The 19,060-nt window shown below is 40.4% G+C and overlaps 1 protein-coding gene across 8 annotated transcripts in view; it reads right to left on the reverse strand.

Annotated features, from left to right (window-relative positions):
* Positions 1-19,060, reverse strand: part of DNM3 (dynamin 3) — a 585,110-nt gene that overhangs the window by 28,201 nt on the left and 537,849 nt on the right. For all 8 annotated transcript variants that reach the window (XM_027613359.2, XM_027613356.2, XM_027613361.2 and 5 more), the window contains 3 exons: positions 11,350-11,514; positions 3,155-3,381; positions 2,101-2,349 (listed from right to left, as the gene is read on the reverse strand). In XM_027613359.2, the coding sequence (XP_027469160.1) occupies positions 2,101-2,349; positions 3,155-3,381; positions 11,350-11,514 (641 nt within the window). The remainder of the gene's footprint in view (positions 1-2,100; positions 2,350-3,154; positions 3,382-11,349; positions 11,515-19,060) is intronic.

A 19,060-nucleotide genomic window follows, 5' to 3' on the forward strand; every position in this document is an offset into this window, starting at 1 on the left:
TCCTGAGGAAAGGCACCACCAGGTTGCTCTGGTTCCTTCTTGTAGCTAAACAGACAAAATAGCCCACTTCGAGGCTCCTGTATGGGACTCCTGCCCGCCCCCTCTCCTACCCTCCCCCAGTGGCCTCCATACCTTCCTGGCACAATGGCAGATACATTACCAGTCAGTCTGAGGTTTCCTAAAACAATCATTTAATCTTGCTTGTAGTGGGTGAGGCTCAACGCTGACATTTATTTATTTATTTATTTTTCACGTGGAAGGGAAAATCTCTGCAATACTGTAGTGCAGTGGTTCTCAAGGGGAGGCAGATTTTACACCCCATGCCCCACCTCCCCAAATACACTAGCGATGTCACAAGTGGGGCAGTATGACTGACATCCAGTGGGTCGAGGCCCAGATGCTGCGAAACATACTAAAATGCAAGGGCCAGCCCCCCACGACAAACATGGCAGTAGAGTGCCAAGGTCGAGAAACCCTGGTACTGTGATTGGAAGACTGGGCTCTGGAGTCAGACTGCTTGGGATTAAAGCCCAGCTCCGTTAGGGTCTGGCTGAGCAGCCTTGGGAGAACTCTTTGAACCTCTATGCCTCATCTGTAAAATGGATAATCACCTCTCCTTTTGGGCTGTCGTGAGCAGTAAACACAAATGTACCTGCAAAGCACTTAGGACAGTGCCTAGCATACACTGAGAGCACAATAAATATTAGCTATTGCTTTTACTATTATTATCAGAAATGTAGCTCTGTTCCAAATAAATTGTAAAGCTGAATCTTCGTTTTAGAGGGAGAAAATATAGGTTTGAGAGTACATGTATCCTTTTTGATTAGGACCCAAGTGATGATCATCCTGACAGCCACAGTGCTTTACAGTTTATCAGGCTCATTACATACGACTGGGTAACAGCCTTGTTGAAACTGTTCTTATTTCATAGATGGGGAACCCCTAGCTCAGAGTTCAATGAGCTGTGCAAGGTCTGTAGCAAACCAGGCCTTCTGAATCCACATCCCCTGCTAGTCTTGCTCGTCCCCCCTTTGTTTATGAGTTTAAGATGCCCATTCTCTTCATTACACCCAACAGCCCGAAGATCAAAATCAATGTAAGCCCTGTAATCAGAGAGTGAGGTGACTCAGGCTTCGTGGGGGGGAGGAAGTTACCCTTCTTTCATGGTACGTGCATAGCAAGGTTTTTCTTTCTCAAGCATACAAATATTTTAATTGCCTAAACTGAATACTTTTAAAAAATTAAATTTCTGTATGAGCTAATTTCCTTTCCTGTTAAAATTTCTGATGTTGAGGAAAAAGCCTCCCAACTCCTTCTATTTTTAAAATCTGTAGTTATACACATTGTACATATTTGGCTGTAAACGTACAAAGGTGAGAATATAGCTTCAACTATGTACATGTTTCACGTTTCATTTATTCATTATTTTGTTTCACAAGTAAGCCTGAAAAATCTGCTTCCCTGTGCCCAAATGTATTATTCAAATGTACAATGTTCCATCTCATATATGGTTAGCAACTGCATGCAGCAATCATCGCGTCTGTGTTAAAATTTCTACGCATAGTTTTTAAAAATATATTGCAAACTAATCAGCCCAGTTTTTACTTAGGCTACAGTAAAGTTAATAACGTTGGGTTTAAGGGTTATAGTTCAGGGGGCAAATGGATACTATTCCTCGAAGTTAGTGGTTTTCCAGAATTCCTCTGGTAATAGAGGTGAGGCCTTAGCTCCTGATACTCCCTCATGACCTACGAAGCACGCAGCTTGCAATAACCTAGCCATGGCTCTTTCTTTCCTTTCAAAGTGCTCTTTCAAATTATACAAACAGCTGCCCCGATGTCGTTTATTTGGACCCTGTTTTCTTTGGTCCCGTTTAGTTTGTGCCAGTGGATAAAGGAGAGGTTTGGACTACATACTGGTTTTTAAATGGTGTCACAGGCTCCGTGGTTTTCCCATGATACCTCTCTCCTGGGTGAAAATTGCAAATGTGTATGATAATATCTTTGCAATTTTATTTTCCAACTAGATTCTGTCTGTTAGGCTAGAAGAAGAGCACCGAAGAGCATCCCCCCAGCGTGCGTGGCCTGCAGAAGCACTCACCTGGGGACGCTGGGCGGGGCCCTCGTGGGCCTGGAGGGAACTTGCGGGGGCGCCCCGAACCAATCGCTGCTGCTGCTGCTGCTGCTGGGGAAAGGGGGGAGCGGGCCGGGCCTGAAGGGCACCGGGGGCGCCCCCGAGTGCGGGCCGGGGGAGGGGATGGCGGGCGCGGGCCCTCGGCCGGACGCGGGCCGCGTGAGGGGAGCACTCAGCGTTGGCCGCCTCTGGGTGGTGGGGCTTGGCGGGGGGGACCTGAGGACAGACGAGAGCAGTTTCATTCCGAGCTCATCTTCAAAAAAATATTTTATGACTTCCGGGCTGCTCTGTAAAAACTATACTTTTTTTTAAATTTTATTGTTATGTTAGTCACCATACATCATTAGTTTTTGATGTGGTGATCCACGATCCATTATTTTCGTATAAAACTATACTTTTGACGGAGTAACTTGGGCCGTGTCCCGAACGTTGGAAGGCATAAAAGGGAGGGGCGCCTGGCGGGGTCGGTCCGAGTCGCTCGGGGGGCTCCTGATCTCCAGGCGTGGGTTTGAGCCCCACCGTGGGGGTAGAGGTTACTTACATGAATTTTTTTTAAAAAAGGTATAAAAGGGGTAAATGGTGAAAAGGAAGTTCCCCTCCGCCCAACCCTTCACTCTGTGGAGACAACCAGTAGTCGTTTCCTGTGTATCCTTTTCAACTGTATCTTAGGCTACAACACAACACAATATTCTCACTACAATATATAAATTCCTTTTCTTTTGTACATCTTAGAACATAAGGTTCTACAACTTACTTTTTTAAAACTTCATATTAAGTTGACTATCTTTTCATCTCAGTATAGAACCGTGTTATTCGTTTTGAGGGCTGTATAACGTTCCACTGTAAGGGCTGTATCGTGTTCGTTTCTGAAGGGATAATCTGACCTTCTCTCTCTCTCCTGAGCTTAAATATCTTTTTTCCTCTTTATTCCTTAGGTTCATATTGGTTTAGGGAGGCACACTCAGAAAATGATACTGGACAAGCCTGGCAGGCCTCGGGGGACACGGGGCCATTTTCCTACCTGCGGGAATGCTGTATCCAGGAGTCATCCACAGGAGGTGGTGCAGGGGTGAACGTGGTGGCAGTGTTGATGTCGCCAATGATCACCAGGGCTTCTTTAAGGGCTTGGTACATTCGAAGCATCTCATCCCGGCGCTGAGCCTGCTCAGCAGATTCCTCCATTAGGGTATTTTGGTCCTCTGAGGAATATAACTGTGCTAGGAGCTCTGAGTTTATGAAATCTTTAACCTGTCAGGTCACCACAGAAAAGTGAAAATGGGAATACATGAGTGATCACATGGTATAAACTGGCTCAGAGCCCGTAGACCAAGTCCATAACCACCCACTCTGGGAAGAGATGCATGATGCATGATGTACGCAAGATGTATGATGCGTATGCTTCTGTTTACTCTTATTTTCTTCATTGTCCTCCCAATCCTCCGCACCAGTGCAGGGACACTTTTCCCCTCTGTCTTATGACCGTGGACTAAAGGAAAACCTGCATCAGTTGAAAGAGGACTAAACCTTGCCATCACCAGAACAGGGCCTGTTGGTTATGCACAGCATTTCCAGCATTTCCACATTGTTGTCTGAGGCCGCTTGGCATAGAGATGAGGGCAGGTACCAGGAGGTAAGCAGCAGTATTTTCAGCAGAAAACAAGGATATAAAGAAACCTAGGTAATACCGCAAGTTATCCATTCCTTGGTATTCCCAGTCCTTTACCTCGCTTTTACCAAAATCACTGGAATACTATTAAGATCCCAGGTTTCAATGTCAACGCGAAAGTGGAATGAGCACCAATAAGTGAATTTTTATTAAATACAGAACCTCAGATAATCATGCAAGTTGATTTACAAAAAATAAAAAAATAAAAAAAGGATATACTTTCAGCTTTCTAGAAGTTTACAATAGAACTCCTTCACAGTAATGAGGACTGACATGGGTTTCCATAGTTAACAGATATAGGGAAACAGACTTAAGTATGAACAACGTGTATAAGTCTTAGGGGAGTGGCAGTTTGTAGCAGAATGAGAACAGAGAGGATGCATACATTGCACAGCACTGAGGCAGGGAGCACCAGCTGCCATATTTCATCAAATCAAAGATACCAGTAACTTTAAGACACACCATAATTTTATGTGCCACTAAGAAAAACACCATTAATTAAACTATGACAGAATGCCAAGATGCGATTGAGTGTGACATGCATCTTCATGTCAAAACTATTAAATATGAAACAAGTGAATGTGGGAATCAATGAAAGATGGTATGTCCTACATACCTTCACAAGTTATCTGATTGGATTCTCACCACATACTTACGAAATGTATTATGATCTCAATTTTACAGATGAAGAAACTGAAGTTCAGAGAGTTTAGTAATTTGCCCAAAGTCACATAATATTAAGTCAAACCCCAAGTCTTTGGACTCAAAGTCTAGTGCTCTTTCTGTTACCTCCTTATCCCACTTTGATTGAGTGCTTAGCAAAGACAATTTATGTTTAAGCATCATGATTGTAGAGTGGTATTGCAAGTATGCTGATTAACTTAGCCTACAAAAATAAACCAACTCGGATTTTTCAGTTTCTCTGTTAAATGAGACTAATGCTTATCTAGAGTCACTGGATCTTTTTAGGAAAGACCAAAGGCCAGCATATTTAATTGTTACAAATTCAGGCAGACAGCAGCATAGCTGTCAGAGGCTCAGAATCCCTAGGTTGTAGTGAAATATGTAACCAAGAGATGACAACAGTCGAAAACACATAGCTTTATTATTTTTTAAAGGTATCAAACTATGTAAATAATTCTGCTGATCAGAAAATTCAGCTGAGTCACAGCTTCACTGTGGTGAAATAAAGAGTATTCTCTCCATATTTTGCAAACCAAGAGTGATTAAAATGTGGAAGTAATCTAGTAGACGAGATGTATTTGGGCAACTGTCTAGTAGGGTAGAAGGTTTATGTGTGATAGCTGTGGAAGGTAAGTTTGGCCAGGTAACCTGAGGCCAGATGTGAAAGCCTTGAACGCCAAGGAAAAGTGTTTGAACTGTATCCACTTGGCAGTGGGAAGCCATGGAAGACTTCTAAGCAAGTAAGTGAAACAATAAAATAGAGTTTTAGGAAAATTAATCTGTCTGTGATTGGAAAAGAATTTGTAAGGGTGGTAGCAGAGAGAAAGAAATCTGATAGAAGACCATTATAGATCATTTCTAGATGGTAGGGCTTTCATTTAGCGAGACTGCAGTGTAATAGAAAAGATGGGCACATATCAATTACACGATAGAGGAAAAACCAGGTGGGCATAGGCTGGTTTGATGTGAAAGGGCAGGAGCAAAAGGAACAAGGACACTTCAAGCACTGAGGTTGGGGTGAGTTGGAAAACAGAAAATCAAAAGTCAGGAAGGAGAGTTAGAGGAAAGACAGTAAATTTGGCTTAAGGAATGTTTCATTCCCCCCCCCTTTTTGGAGATTTAGTCACTTTTAAAACATACTTGCAGGTACCCAAGGAGTCAGGGACATTTGCGTGAATCTTCTGCCGCTGGGCATGTGCATGCACTCAGATAGATGACGCAATGCAAAACTCAAAACCAGACAATTTTCCTGGCATTGAACAGCAGTTGGGCTAAGCTAGTCTGAAGCTTTACATCTAACTGGAGTATCACTTAGAATCTATTAAACACAATTTAAAAGAAGGTCCTTCCAAGAATAGATTTAAAGCAGATCTGAATTAAGAAGCGACTGTCAAACAAACCACGAAATAAAATAATAAGGGCTTATTTCAGCATTCTGATCAAAGATCTGCCTTGAATCAACTCTTCCACATCAGAACATGACACGCTAAAACTTGCCTACTATCCCAAAGATTTGGCAATGTTGTGAATTAATAGGAGCATCACTACTGGCACAGGAGAAAATGGCAGTATGGCGCAGTGGTTAAGAGCTCACGCTCTACAATCAGACAGCTCTGAATCTGAGTCCTAGTTCCCACACTTAACTGTTCTTGAGCAAACAAGCACCTCCTCCAGTTTCAGGCTCCTGATCTGTAAAATGGGGACAGTGGCAGCAGCTGTCTCAAGAGCTGTTGTGAGGATCAAGTGAAAAAATGATTATAAGTTGCCTCACGCAATGCCTAGCATTTCGTTAGTGCTCTGCAAGCAGAAGCTGTTCTTTCTAAAGCATGCAGACAAAATTGGTCTGAGGTATTTAGAGGGAGAAGAACACACAGAAAGCTATTGCAATGGTGCAGGCGTTCAATACAGAGTGGAGGTTAACGTTTGGTCTGAGGTATTTAGAGGGAGAAGAACACACAGAAAGCTATTGCAATGGTGCAGGCGTTCAATACAGAGTGGAGGTTAACGTTTCTAAAACAAAATTTTAGAAAGACTCTTCTCCTGCTTGCCTAGCTTTGGGATGCCACAACTGGAACAAAGGTAGAGGGATGTCAGGGAGTTTCCAGACACTTCAGGGACTTTCTGAGCAGTCTGTATGTCCGTGGTGCAAATACATAAATTTCAAGGATTCTGCGTGACAATCGAGGCCCAGTAAGATCCCCTGGAGGTGATGGTATTTAGAATACACCTCACAGAACATGACATAAACGAATTATACTTGGATGCAAGACTTGAAATAATATTTATGCTTTTAATTATAACACCTTATAACCTATACATCTTGGTATGGCTCACAAAAAAATTCTCATACACAAAACCTCATTCCAGTTCAGACTCTACAGGCTAGATAAACAGGCATGACTGCACCATGTCGTTCTGCTCAGTGTAAAGGAATGTGAGGTCATTAAAAACGTTCCACATGTTTTCCTCTCTTTCTTACTTAACCCTTCTCTATCAACCTGCAGTAGTTTTGGATCTTAAGCCTTCTTTGTCTTCATAATTAAGACCATTTTAAAGCCTTCACAAATAGAAGGGACATTCCTCGAATTTTCACACAATTCTGTTACTAAGGAGGCCATTTCGAGACGGGAGTCTGCAACACAGTGATCACTTGCATTCACGTGAATATACAAAAAATGTAATTGGGCAGTTTAAATTTGCTTAGTTTGGGAAAGGGGCTTGGTTAGAAGCTTGTGATTCTCTGATCTCTCACAATTCTTTCATGTCTGCTCTAGCTTCCTTTCCATTTCTCAGGGACGTATTTCTGCTAAAGACCAGTGCTGTTTCCCTTCTTGAAAAAGTGACATCCTTTGCGCCGCACAAACCTAATGTCAAGCCAAAGAAGTTAGACACTGAAAAGCACCCACTATACGATTCCAAAGTTCAAGAACAGTCAGAGCTAAGATAAGCTATGCTTTAAGAAATCAGTAGCGGTACCCTTGCTGGGGAGTGATGGGAGGTGGGAGCACACAGGAGGGGGGAGGGGGGGACTCTTCTGGATCCTGGCCCCGATCTGTTTCTTGAGCAGGATGCTGAATTCTTGACCCGTGGAAACAAATCAGTGCCCTGGTATTTAAGGTGTACTTTCCCCTCAAATAATGAACATTTGAAATAACACTCGACTTCATACACATGAAAGTTACAGTGAGTTTTGAAACGAGGGCACATGTTACTAATTTTCCAGCAAAGTGCCACTGGCCAAGGAGAGTAAATGTGGAGCTCCAGGGGTCCAGGGGTCCAGGCAGCAGCACGCACTCCAAGTGTGAAATGCCCCCGGGCTTCATATCTGATCCTTTAAAAGTTTCATAAAAATTTTACGTTATATTTTGTATTTTCTGGGTTTGAATTACTAGTTAAGATTTAAAATGTTGTTTCACATATTCAAATAAACCCTAATGAAATCTTCCAGGAAATGAGCCTTCTGGGAAGATACACCAGGTAAGTGCTATGGGCAGAGCAGCCCCCTAGGTGGAGAGGGCTGAGCTCCATAGTTTGCCCATCCTTACTATATGCGTTAACTGACTAAGGGTGAGATCTGGGTTTTAATCTTGACTCTGCCAGCCCCGGCTATGTGACCCTGGGTGAGTCCCTTAACCTCTCAGCACCTCAATTTCTCCATTTATAATCGGGGCAAAATAATGAGTGCCCCGTGGATGGCTGTCCTGTGGGTGCCAACACTGAACCATGTACTGCCCTGCCATGCAGATGTTCACAATAAAGCTCGATTCTCGGACAGAGAATCTTCTGGTGGGGTGGGCTGCAGAGCAGAGGCCATCAAACTGTGCTTGCCCTGGGGGGCTAGGTGTGTGTGAACATTAAAGTCCCGACCAAAACTCCGCTGCTTTGGCTGTAGCCGGTCCTGAATGGCCGGCTGTCATAAACTTGCTCTTTCTTTGTGCCGCTGTTCCCCAGCGCACTTAAGCACTGCAACAGCTGTTCTGCTTCAACAAAGGCTTACAGTATGTCTGAGGCAAGGCATTTATTGCTGGCTTTAAACTTCTTAAATAATTCCATATGGAGACCTGAGTGGCAGAACACTTAATGTAAACTTTCAAAGGAAACTGCCCACCAAATTCTGAACTTTATAAAAGTTGGCTGAAACATATTCTTTTTCAGAAGGCAGGGTAGCCATTCCCATTGCAAAGAGGAAAGGCCACAGCACTGCTTTCGACGGTGACTGTCCACCGACAGAGGACCCTGTTGCAGGCATTCACTGGTGCTGGAGAACCAGGGTCCACCCAGCGCCATTTATAGAAGCAGCAGGGTTAAGTGGATAGAATTTAGCTTGAAGAGGCAGAGTATTTGTTTTCTAGCTGTGATTCTATGATGGATTCTCTACCTTGAAGATCTCTTAACATCGAATAAACAACCGGCACATAGGCATGACACGGTGCTCTGTGTTCAGTGTGTTTCTGGTTCTTGTACTCAACAGGGCCCTTCCGGAGTGAACACAAAAAGGGCTCAGGTGCTCTGTCCAATAAGATGCCCTGAGAATACGGCATTCAAAAGAGCAATTTATATTTTTACATCTATGTAATTATCAAATATACATATATATAACTATGTATTTTGACATATCTAGGAAAAAAGCAAACAAAACAATACTCCAGGAGAAGTGGTCATCCGAGATATGTAAAACTATTTTCTGACAGATACAAAAAGTTAAATTTCCAACAACGATAACCATCATTTCGTAAGAATCCAAGCATCACGTGATGGTTCTGTTTTCTCCACATTCCTGTGAGTCTCAGCGTCAAGGTCCTCTTTCTCATTATTCTTGTGCAAGGTCTCTCTCAAGACAGCTTGCAGAGCTCTACCTCCACGGAGAATTCCCTGGGGGGGCGGGGGTTCAGCCATTTCATTAAAGCCAACAAGCACACTAGTGAGGGGTGAGGGCAATTACTCCCGTGTTTCTTTGTGTACGTGTGTGTGTGTGTTTCTTGAAAAGGTGAAAGTAGGATAGATTTGTAAGAGGGTCTTTTTTTCTTTTTCCTTTTAACTAATTAGTGTCAGGCAACTCCTCGTGCTCTAGACAGTAAGTGCTATTTCCTGTGCCGATGATTTAACATAGTGCAGAGCAAAGCAGGGTTTGAACTGATGGCCACACTAATGACTTGCGATAAAACAGTGAAAAGATAAATGATACTTAATCAGGAAAATGTTTAAATAAGCAAGTGCCTGGATATACCACAGCAAAACAACCTGAACTCATTTAAGGAAAATTAAGAGGGTAATTTTAAAAATACATAGACTATTTGTTTAGTACTCTGTATTTTTCAAAATGGCATATAGTTGCATTTATTATGTTCTCTAACAATTCAGTGAGGCAGCTCAGTGTTCTTACCGTAATTTTAGAAGTGACTGACTTCAACTCAGAGGGGGCCAAATTTGCTTCAGGTCACACAGCAGGCCATTGACGAAGCTTAAGAATACAATTCATGGTTTCCAAATTTCCAATATATTGCTTACCTACTGCTGATACTTAAAAGCATCCTAGTAGCCTTGTTTAATTATGCAAAATCTTGCATGGGAATAGGGTTAAAAACCATGGGTGCTTAGAGCTTCTTCAAGAAGGGTTTCCTTCAAGGGGTTTCTTCCAGGAAACCTTTCTTCAAGGAATGAACACACCATGAACCACAAATAGAATGGCATATTTACAAATACAATTTTGAAAGAAATCTTGAAATATGGACAAGGGCTCTTTATAGTTCTGAAATAGGCAGGCAGCCACATTGGTTTCTTACATTTTTTATAGTACTACCATATATGCTATCTTCTGAAATAAATCCCTAAGCCAGGTACCTTTTCTACGATTCGTATTTTACATATGGAGGAAACGAATGCAAAGAAGTTAACCGATTTGTCTTCAGGTCAACAGAATCTGTAGCAGAACCAGGCTCAGAATATAGGTTTCTCCTGAATTCGAGTGTGTTCAGTACCTTTGCCAGCTAACTTGTATGTGTTACAAGCAAATGCTCATAATATATCATCGATTTAAATAAAAAGGTGTCCCGAGAAGACAGCTAGAACTAAAAATGCTGGTGTCTCCTTGTCAAGAATCAGAAAAGCCTGTTTTAAAATACTGCATTATAGCCTATCTTATCTAAAAGACAGTTTCTCAAATAACTTGTGATATTATTTGTCCTTTAATAAAGTAGCTGTCAAAAGAACCGAACTAGATCATGTAATTTAAGTATCATATCCTGACTACTGTAAAGTAACCATGAAAAGGGAGGGATTCTGTACAATCCAGATCAACTGAGGGTTCGTCTAGCAGGCACTTTAAGATCTGTGGCAATATCACCATTACCTTAGAAAAGAGAAGTTGACTGACTCTGAATCCAAGGGGATAGGGCAAAAAGCCATTGCTCAGGTGAAAATAGCATTCCGTAGTTTTTAGAAAGTGAAAATAATCATATCAATGTATGTTATGTGTTTGTGTGTAGAAAAGAATAAATATTTTTTGCTTTTAATCTCAAAGTCTAGGAGCTGGGGCATCTGGTTTTATTGCTAGTTTTGCAATTAACTCACACCCTGAGCACAGCTGCAGTGTATTTTTGCTCTGCTTTCTTGCGAGCAAATGCACACTCTTCAAGAGCAGATAGGCGATAGGGAATTCCACAGTACTGTGGCTGTAAGTTTCATGTTGGCTTCCCTAAATACTCTTTCACTGGTCAGTCACTTGCCACTTGTAATAGAAAATGAGGAATCTGGGTAATAGGTATTCAACCATCCAGAAAATATCACAAAGAAGCTGGTGAGAATATGAGCAGTTTCCACACTAAGATGGGTTAGAAGTTAAAATGAGACAGTTTATAATCACTTACATTATTGATCATAAGGTGCATTATTGTTTTTGGAATTAGATCTCGGATACATTTGTTGATGATAGACATGTAGGAGTCTACGAGGTTGCGGATGGTCTCCACTTGCCTCTCCAATTGTGGGTCCATGGAAAAGTTTTCTGCTTGGCCATTCTCATCATTTTCAGTCTAACAGAAAGGAAAGAAAACATGGATTATTTCACATTCGTTCAGAAGAAAAAAAATACCATACATTTTCAGATGATCAACTTCTCACTCTGTATGGAGTTCTATTACTAGATGGTTAACATCTTTATCTTAAACATACCCATTAATTCTGAAAAGAGATCAGAACCAGGCAGTTATTCCTCTACTTTTAGCGACCCACAACCTAGGGAAAGCAACTATTCTGAGCAAATGCTGAGATGAATAACCAGATAAACAGTGCACCTAACAACATACCTCTAGAGAACAATCTAATCTTCAGCCATTTGCAAGCTGGCCAAAGAACTGAATCCAAGCAAATGATGCAGATGTAAACCTCTGGGAGAGGTCTCCAGGGATTCTATAGATTAGAAATAACCTTGGTGTTGTTCTGGAACTCCTAGGTCTGTTCTGGAATGGATCAGCATTTGGATCAGCCCAGGTTTTAAAACTAAATCTCCTAGGCCTGGCCTGGAGCCAAAATAAGAGATATAGAGAATAATTCATCTTTCCATGCACTTGCTGGAATTTGTTCTGTAAATTCATGCTTCTGTCATCACTACTAAAGGCTGGCTCCATTGTGGAAAACTTACAATTTTAACTTCCAACTTGTTATTCTTTGAATAAAACAGAACACATCTATACACAAAGAATTTATTTGTGCAACATGAGAGAAGCATCTGTTTTCTATACTTTGGGACTCGAGTTAATTAATTTTGGCTTATCCACCAGAGGCTGGGCTGGAATGGCATCTTCATCATTAAGGGCTGACCTATTGGCTTGGCATTGAAATCAATTTAGAACAAATGGTCTCCATTTCAAGTCAGGTTGAACCATCTAAGCCCCAGAACATGATACAAATATTGTTAGTGGTCTGGCTACTTTCTAACATTTGGAAAGATTTAATTACAAATGCAAAAAAAAGGGGGGGATAATTTATTGCTTCCATTGTAGACATAAAGTACTTTTCCTTGGAAATGTACATACTTTGATCTGCCAGGTTTTCAATCATCCTATCAGTTTTAGGCAAAGCCCCGTGCTTAAATGGATCTATAAATGACAAACTTTTCCTTTGAATCAATATGCATGTGTGAAAGGCATATTTGTAGGCCTACAAAGTCAATAATAACAAAGAGAGAAATAGGTCCTAGTCATTTATATAGGCTTCTCTTGCTCAGAAATATCCAATACTTTTTAAAAATATTAAAATAATGTGCTCACTCTAAAACACAACAGTCGTTTCTCCAATCCTGAGAGTATGGCCCCATGCTTCAGGGCAATAGTTTGAGGACATTTCTGAGGCATCTTACAGCTACTCCAGCAAGGTAGAGGAAGTTTCAAAAATGACAGTTGTTTGAAATGGTCTTTAGTCACTGAGAGAAAGAACTAAATCAAGTCTTCTGTAGTAAAGAACTACTTTTATTCTTAATTGGTGATATACAAGCACAATAGGATCTAGGACAAATAGGTATAAAGCTGAAGCCATAAAGTGGTAGGTAGAGGGAAGGTAAGTCACAGCAGTGAAAAAACAATCATGTTTCCAAACTCCTTCCTAGGGTATAAAAACCACTTCAAATGTGTTCCATGCTGAGCCCAAGTTGTAAGTCAGTGGTAACTGCAATGTTGTTTTAAGGATAATGTATTTGAAAGTGAAAACTTCAGGTTCAAATTCAGACTCTATTGTGTACTGGTTGTGTGGCCACATTTAAGTTACTTGATGTGATTTAAACTCAGCTTCCCTATCTTTAAAACGGGGATACATGTCCCTGGTGAGGTTGTGGAAGCTAAAGGAGATAACACATAGGAGCTGACCTAGCCAAGGGCCTCAATAAATGTTAGCTGCTTTCTTTCCTTTCTGAATATTCATGGAATAAGAGTTAGAAAGCTACTTGACTCTCAACATACACTATGAAAATTTAAGGTGAAAACTTTGAGCATAAAACATTTTCAATTCAAGCAATATAAAAATGGCAAGTGTATTTTTTTTAACACCTCCACGTTTTCCTTTGAATCAATATGCATGTGTGAAAGGCATATTTGTAGGCCTATGAAGTCTGCCTGGACCCTCCTCCTCCCACCCGTGAAGATCTTTCATCTTTCAGAGCCTTCTGGACAGGCTCCTGATGGCCCCCAGAACCCCTCACTTCCCTGCTCTGTACTTCCTCTGTGTCTTTTATTCACTTTTTAAAAATACCCAGCCTCAGTTTATGCTCCTCTCCTATTAGATTCTGGTGTCTTGTTTCTCTCTCCCTTCTCAGCACCCGGCACAGAGCTTGATGCACGGGAGAAGGAGTTAACAACTCCACAAGGGGTTTACCTAAATCAAGGAAGCTGCTCTGGTGCATTCAGGGGTTCCAAGTGTGCCTGCCTATGTGTCAGAGACACTAGAGACCAGAGAAACCCCAGGGTGGTGAGTTAGGACCCATGACTACTTGATAACAGTGAGAATGATAAAATGATTATGAAATTATGTATACAAATGAGAATAGATGACCAACAGCTTTGGGAGGAAAACAGCTTTTATACAAAGTGACATAAACCTCCATAATGGATAAAATACAATTCAGTTTGTCTCTCTGATCTGAAATATACTGAGGTTTTGCTATGGTAGTTAACAGTCGGGGCGATGACATTTCAGTATCAATATTCCACCTGTCCCAGGAACACTTTTTGAGCACTTGCTGTGTTCTAGGTACTCTGCTAAGCACTTTCTGTAGGAGATCCACACCGCGACCTTGTTATTGTCAATCCACAGAAGAGCATGTTGAATCTCTGAGAGCTGAAATTTGTTCAGTAAGTGTAAGATGCATACAATTTTAACAAATTTCTTTTTCTTCCGTAAGTATAAAAAAATCAAGTATTATGAAACAGTGAAACATTCATAAAACATCAAGTCAGTTTCATAGATAAAATAAATGTAGAAAGAGTTTCCAGGAAAAAGATGTCATTGAAATATTGCTATTTGTAAAAAAAAAAAAAAAAGATTGAAACAAAAGAGAAAAGCAGAGTAAACAGTATTTTTAAAAGAACCCCCAGAAATATAAAACACCAAGAAATTATACCATCATCTAAATGTTTACATAGAAACACTGAATTTTCCCATTTCACACTACTTTTAACATTTAGCCTTACTTTACTTTTTGCTTATCAAAACATGCAAAAGACATTCACTTTCACTTTTCAAAACCAGATGCAAATAATAAGGAAAGTGTCAGAGTGAATGGAGAACACCGAATGGATTCTCAACACACACACACACACACACACACACACACACACACACACACACAAGTATTCCAGAGTAACCCGTAAAACAATTTGAAGTTCTCTTTAGCTTTTGGAAATAATATGTGGTCACATGCAAACTTTAACTACTCAGATAATACCATGGACGTGACGGGGAGTCACAGAATTCAGAATGCAAGTTGAATTTCTTTTCTGATTTTAGAAAGATAGAAGAAATACTTGCCTTTTCTAATATAGCTAAGATAAATGGGGGAAATATGCATAGATGGACTTTTTCTTTTAACTGAGTAATTTCAGAGAGCAAATGTTCCCTTTTCTCTGACCCAGTTCTAACCAAATTCTCTGTCGTGCTTTTTTCTGTATGTATACTGTGTATGACTATGTATTTTTTCTTTGTTTAAATTATAGGATTGCAATAGGATTCTTTGCAGTCTAAGCACTGAAGTGACAGCTGTTTATCATTATCCTCATCAAGGGAATGTAAAATAAAAATAGTAATTTGTCTCTGATCTTTGAGGCAAAAAAGAATGGTCTGCAAACATTTAACCTTTTATGTGCAGGTTCATTGATGCTGTTTACAAAATGTGAATAATATTGTGAAAACCAGCTTTCTTCTGAAAAATACAATGGACAGGCCTTCCTATTGCAGTTTTGTTCACAAACAGCTTTTGTGAAATCTAATGCAACTTAAACAATGAAAAATAACAACTCAGCACTGTAAATGGTTTATAAACAATATTGTAATTTTCTTTCTTATGAAACTATTTGCACGGTATTCAAGAAACAGTCTGTTTTACAACATTTTAATTTAAAAGCTTTCTCCTAGAGACTTAATACTTTAACAGGTAAGAGGACGAAATAGTCAAATCAGAAATAATTCCCACCATACCTTAAAGCAACCATTATAGGAGATCTGGGCTTGATGGGGGATGTCTATCTTTCATGTGTTTTGTTTTCATCTCTTTTCTTTCCTTAAATTTCTTTTTTTTTAAAGATTTTATTTATTTATTTGAGAGAGAAAAAGAGAGAGCACCAGAGCGGGGTGAGGGGCAGAGGGAGAAGCAGGCTCCTGGCTGAGCAAGGAGCCCAATGTGGGGCTCGATCCCAGGACCCTGGGATCATGACTTGAGCTGAAGGCAGATGCTTAACAGACTGAGCCACCCAGGTGCCCTCTTTCCTTAAATATCTTATTGAATTATGTCATAGGCTTCTTGGAGGATCACTGAAATCATCTATATAAGATTATTTTCTTAAGGTGACTGCAACTCTTTAAAAGTGGAACGACAGAAATGCAAAGTATTCTGGCAAAAATACATACATAAACATACTAGCTAATTGGTGGGGGGAAGTTTGCTGCATCTCTTCTCACCAATGGAGAGCATTGCACTACAACCTACAGATCTACACAAGTGATTTTTCCAGATAAGCAACACTTGCCCCTTTCTAAGCACCTTATTATTATCATACAATTTCTCTACTACCTTAAACAGTAAAAAATATCATTTAACTTTCTCTTAATGAATCAGGCCATCATTATGAAAATAGTGTTACCATGGTAACGCAGCTTTGAATTTTCCAGCCCCACATTATGAAGAATGTCTCACTGAAAACCTTTCCCCACTTTCAGTTATGTACTTCTTCTAATTTGCAGAGGCCAATTAGAGACTAATTTGCAGAGGCAGGCAACCAACTTGTAAAAAAACCAAAAAACCAAAAAAAAACTATGGGAGAAATGTGCTCCAGAAAAGCCTTTGAGAGGAGTAGAGATTGTAGTCTGCTGCCTTGGGACAGGTATTTCATTAATTAATTAAAAAAAATAGTTGTTTAGTGTCTTAGGTGAACTGTGAGGGGTACAAAAGAAGTTGAAAACCTTTGATACTTTGGTGAGCTTCTCCTCTGGCAGGGGGGATGCAGGGTGAGATGAATCAGTGAGTCCAAGGATAAGCTCAAGCACAGTGGGCTTCAAGGGGAATCCTTAGGGTTGGCCACACTAGAGACGAACCTTATGAGTTGGGTGAGATTTCAGACTGACACTGAGGGAACATGCTCATTGTTCTATCCTTAGGACTTAGCCCAGTGCCCTATATGTAGCAGGAGCTTCATAAATATGTGGACTATTTGAAGACAAAAACTCACCCAGGCCATCTCCTGAAGGGTTAGGTTTCTGTTTTGGATGGAACCTAAGAGACTGAGCTCCAGGTAACTGAGGCGTTGCTAAGATGGTAAACGTGAGTAATTGCCTGGATTGCTAGGACGGAGCTTTCCATGCTGAGCTCCTGGTCTGGGCAGGATAAATAACGATCTGCATCCAGAATGATGTCAGTCGATATAAAGATATGATGGTTCTAAGGATGTCTACAGATTGGAGCCGCGACTGCAGTCCAATGCTGGCATCTACTTACGTCTCCAATCGGCGAGAAACATCCATAATACAGGACAAAACACTGAATCCCCCCGATCCTGCGAGCGGTGACCCACTGGACAGAGCAGGCAGGACCCAACTTTGTCTGCTTCTGTCATTTTCATCACTATTCTTCCTTCTTCCTTTACCTGCTACTACCCTTTTTATTCTCCCTACAGCTCTTGTTCTCCTTCCATCTCCATATGGTATCATAATAAGCATTATAAAACTATGTAAGATTAATGTGAAATTAATCAGCCATTAAAAAAAAACCACATAGGATTTAAAAGATATGTACTTCACTCAAAACAACAACAAACCTATGTCAATGGGTGGCTCTTTTTTTTTTAATGTAGCTCTTTTTTTTCTAACTCTCACTCAGCCCAATAGCTGCTAACAGTCTGTGTGGGGCCAGTGTATGCCTATGTCTCTAATAAACAACTTGAATGATGACAGCAATGAATAAGTAGGATCTGGAGGAGTAAGGGGAAGGAGGAGTTCCCTCATATAACTGACAGTCACTGCATTTGTATTTAAGATGCACTGAAACAATAGCTTTTATCTGCAGCTGTAAAAACAAATGTGGATATGAGGATTCTTACAGAAATTTGAAAACTTATGTGCTCTGTCCTGAGGTTCTCCTAGAAGTTATAGTAATTCCTTTTTTTTTAAAGATTTTATTTATTTATTTGAGAGAGACAGACACAGATAGTGACAGAGATAGCAAGAGAGGCACACGTGGGGAGGAGAGGGAGAAGCAGGCTCCCCGCGGAGCAGGGAGCCTCACATGGGGCTCGATCCCAGGACCCTGAGATCATGACTTGAGCCGGAGGCAGATGCTCAACCGACTAAGCCACCCAGGCGCCCCGAAGTTATAGTAATTCCAATCTAGTTTTTAATCTATCTAAAGTCCTATATTGCTTTATAGTAACAGTTAAGTTTATGAATATGTAATATTCATATATTTTAAACACATTATTGAATATTGCTATTTAAACAATCGAGAATTTTTTCTAAACTTATGAATATTTATTTTTGGAAAATTTTAATCTTTATATACTGAGTTTGCTTGCCACAGCATAACAACACTTTGTCCAAACAATAAACGGTCTAAGCAGAACAATTTAAACCGTTTCTTTAAAAATAACCACTGGTCTCACCACCTTTTTTGGTTTCAGATAATATTAGTAATTTTAAAAGGGCCAAAATTATTTTTCAAGTATTGACTCTTGGCAAAAATATCTGTTTAAAATTTAACTTTGTTAAAAAGAAAACCCTTTTTCTAAAGAGAATTAGAATTAGAAACAACTGATACAAATTTCCTTTTTAGTGAAAAAAAAAATCACAACATTTCTTTGGAGTAGCAAAACAGGAAACAGAATATTTCCAAAAGAAAAATTTCCAGAAAATAGGATCAAACACAATAGGGTAAACATAAAAACAATTTGTTATGGTTAATTTTATGTGTCAACTCAAGTTGGTACCCAGATACACGGTGCAAACCTTATTCTGGGTATCTCTGTGAGAGTATTTTTGAATGAGATTCACACTTAAATTGGTAGACTCTGAGTAAAGCAGATTGTTCTCCATAATATGGGTGGGCCTTATCCAATCAGTTAAAGGCCTGAATAGAACAAAAAGACTGTGTCTCCCCAGCAAAAGAGAATTCTCCTGCCGACTGACTTCAGACTTCATCTGCAATATGGCTCTTTCTCGTTCTACAGAAGACTGCCTTTGGACTGGAACTGGAACACTGGCTCTCCTGGGTCTGCAGCCTGCCAGCCCACCCTGCAGATTTTGGACTTGCCAGTCTCGATAATTATGTGAGCCAATTCCACATAAAAAATCATCTATCTATCTATCTATCTATCTATCTATCTATCT

The sequence above is a fragment of the Zalophus californianus genome, chromosome 10, assembly GCF_009762305.2.
Source record: "Zalophus californianus isolate mZalCal1 chromosome 10, mZalCal1.pri.v2, whole genome shotgun sequence".
NCBI lineage: Eukaryota > Metazoa > Chordata > Mammalia > Carnivora > Otariidae > Zalophus > Zalophus californianus.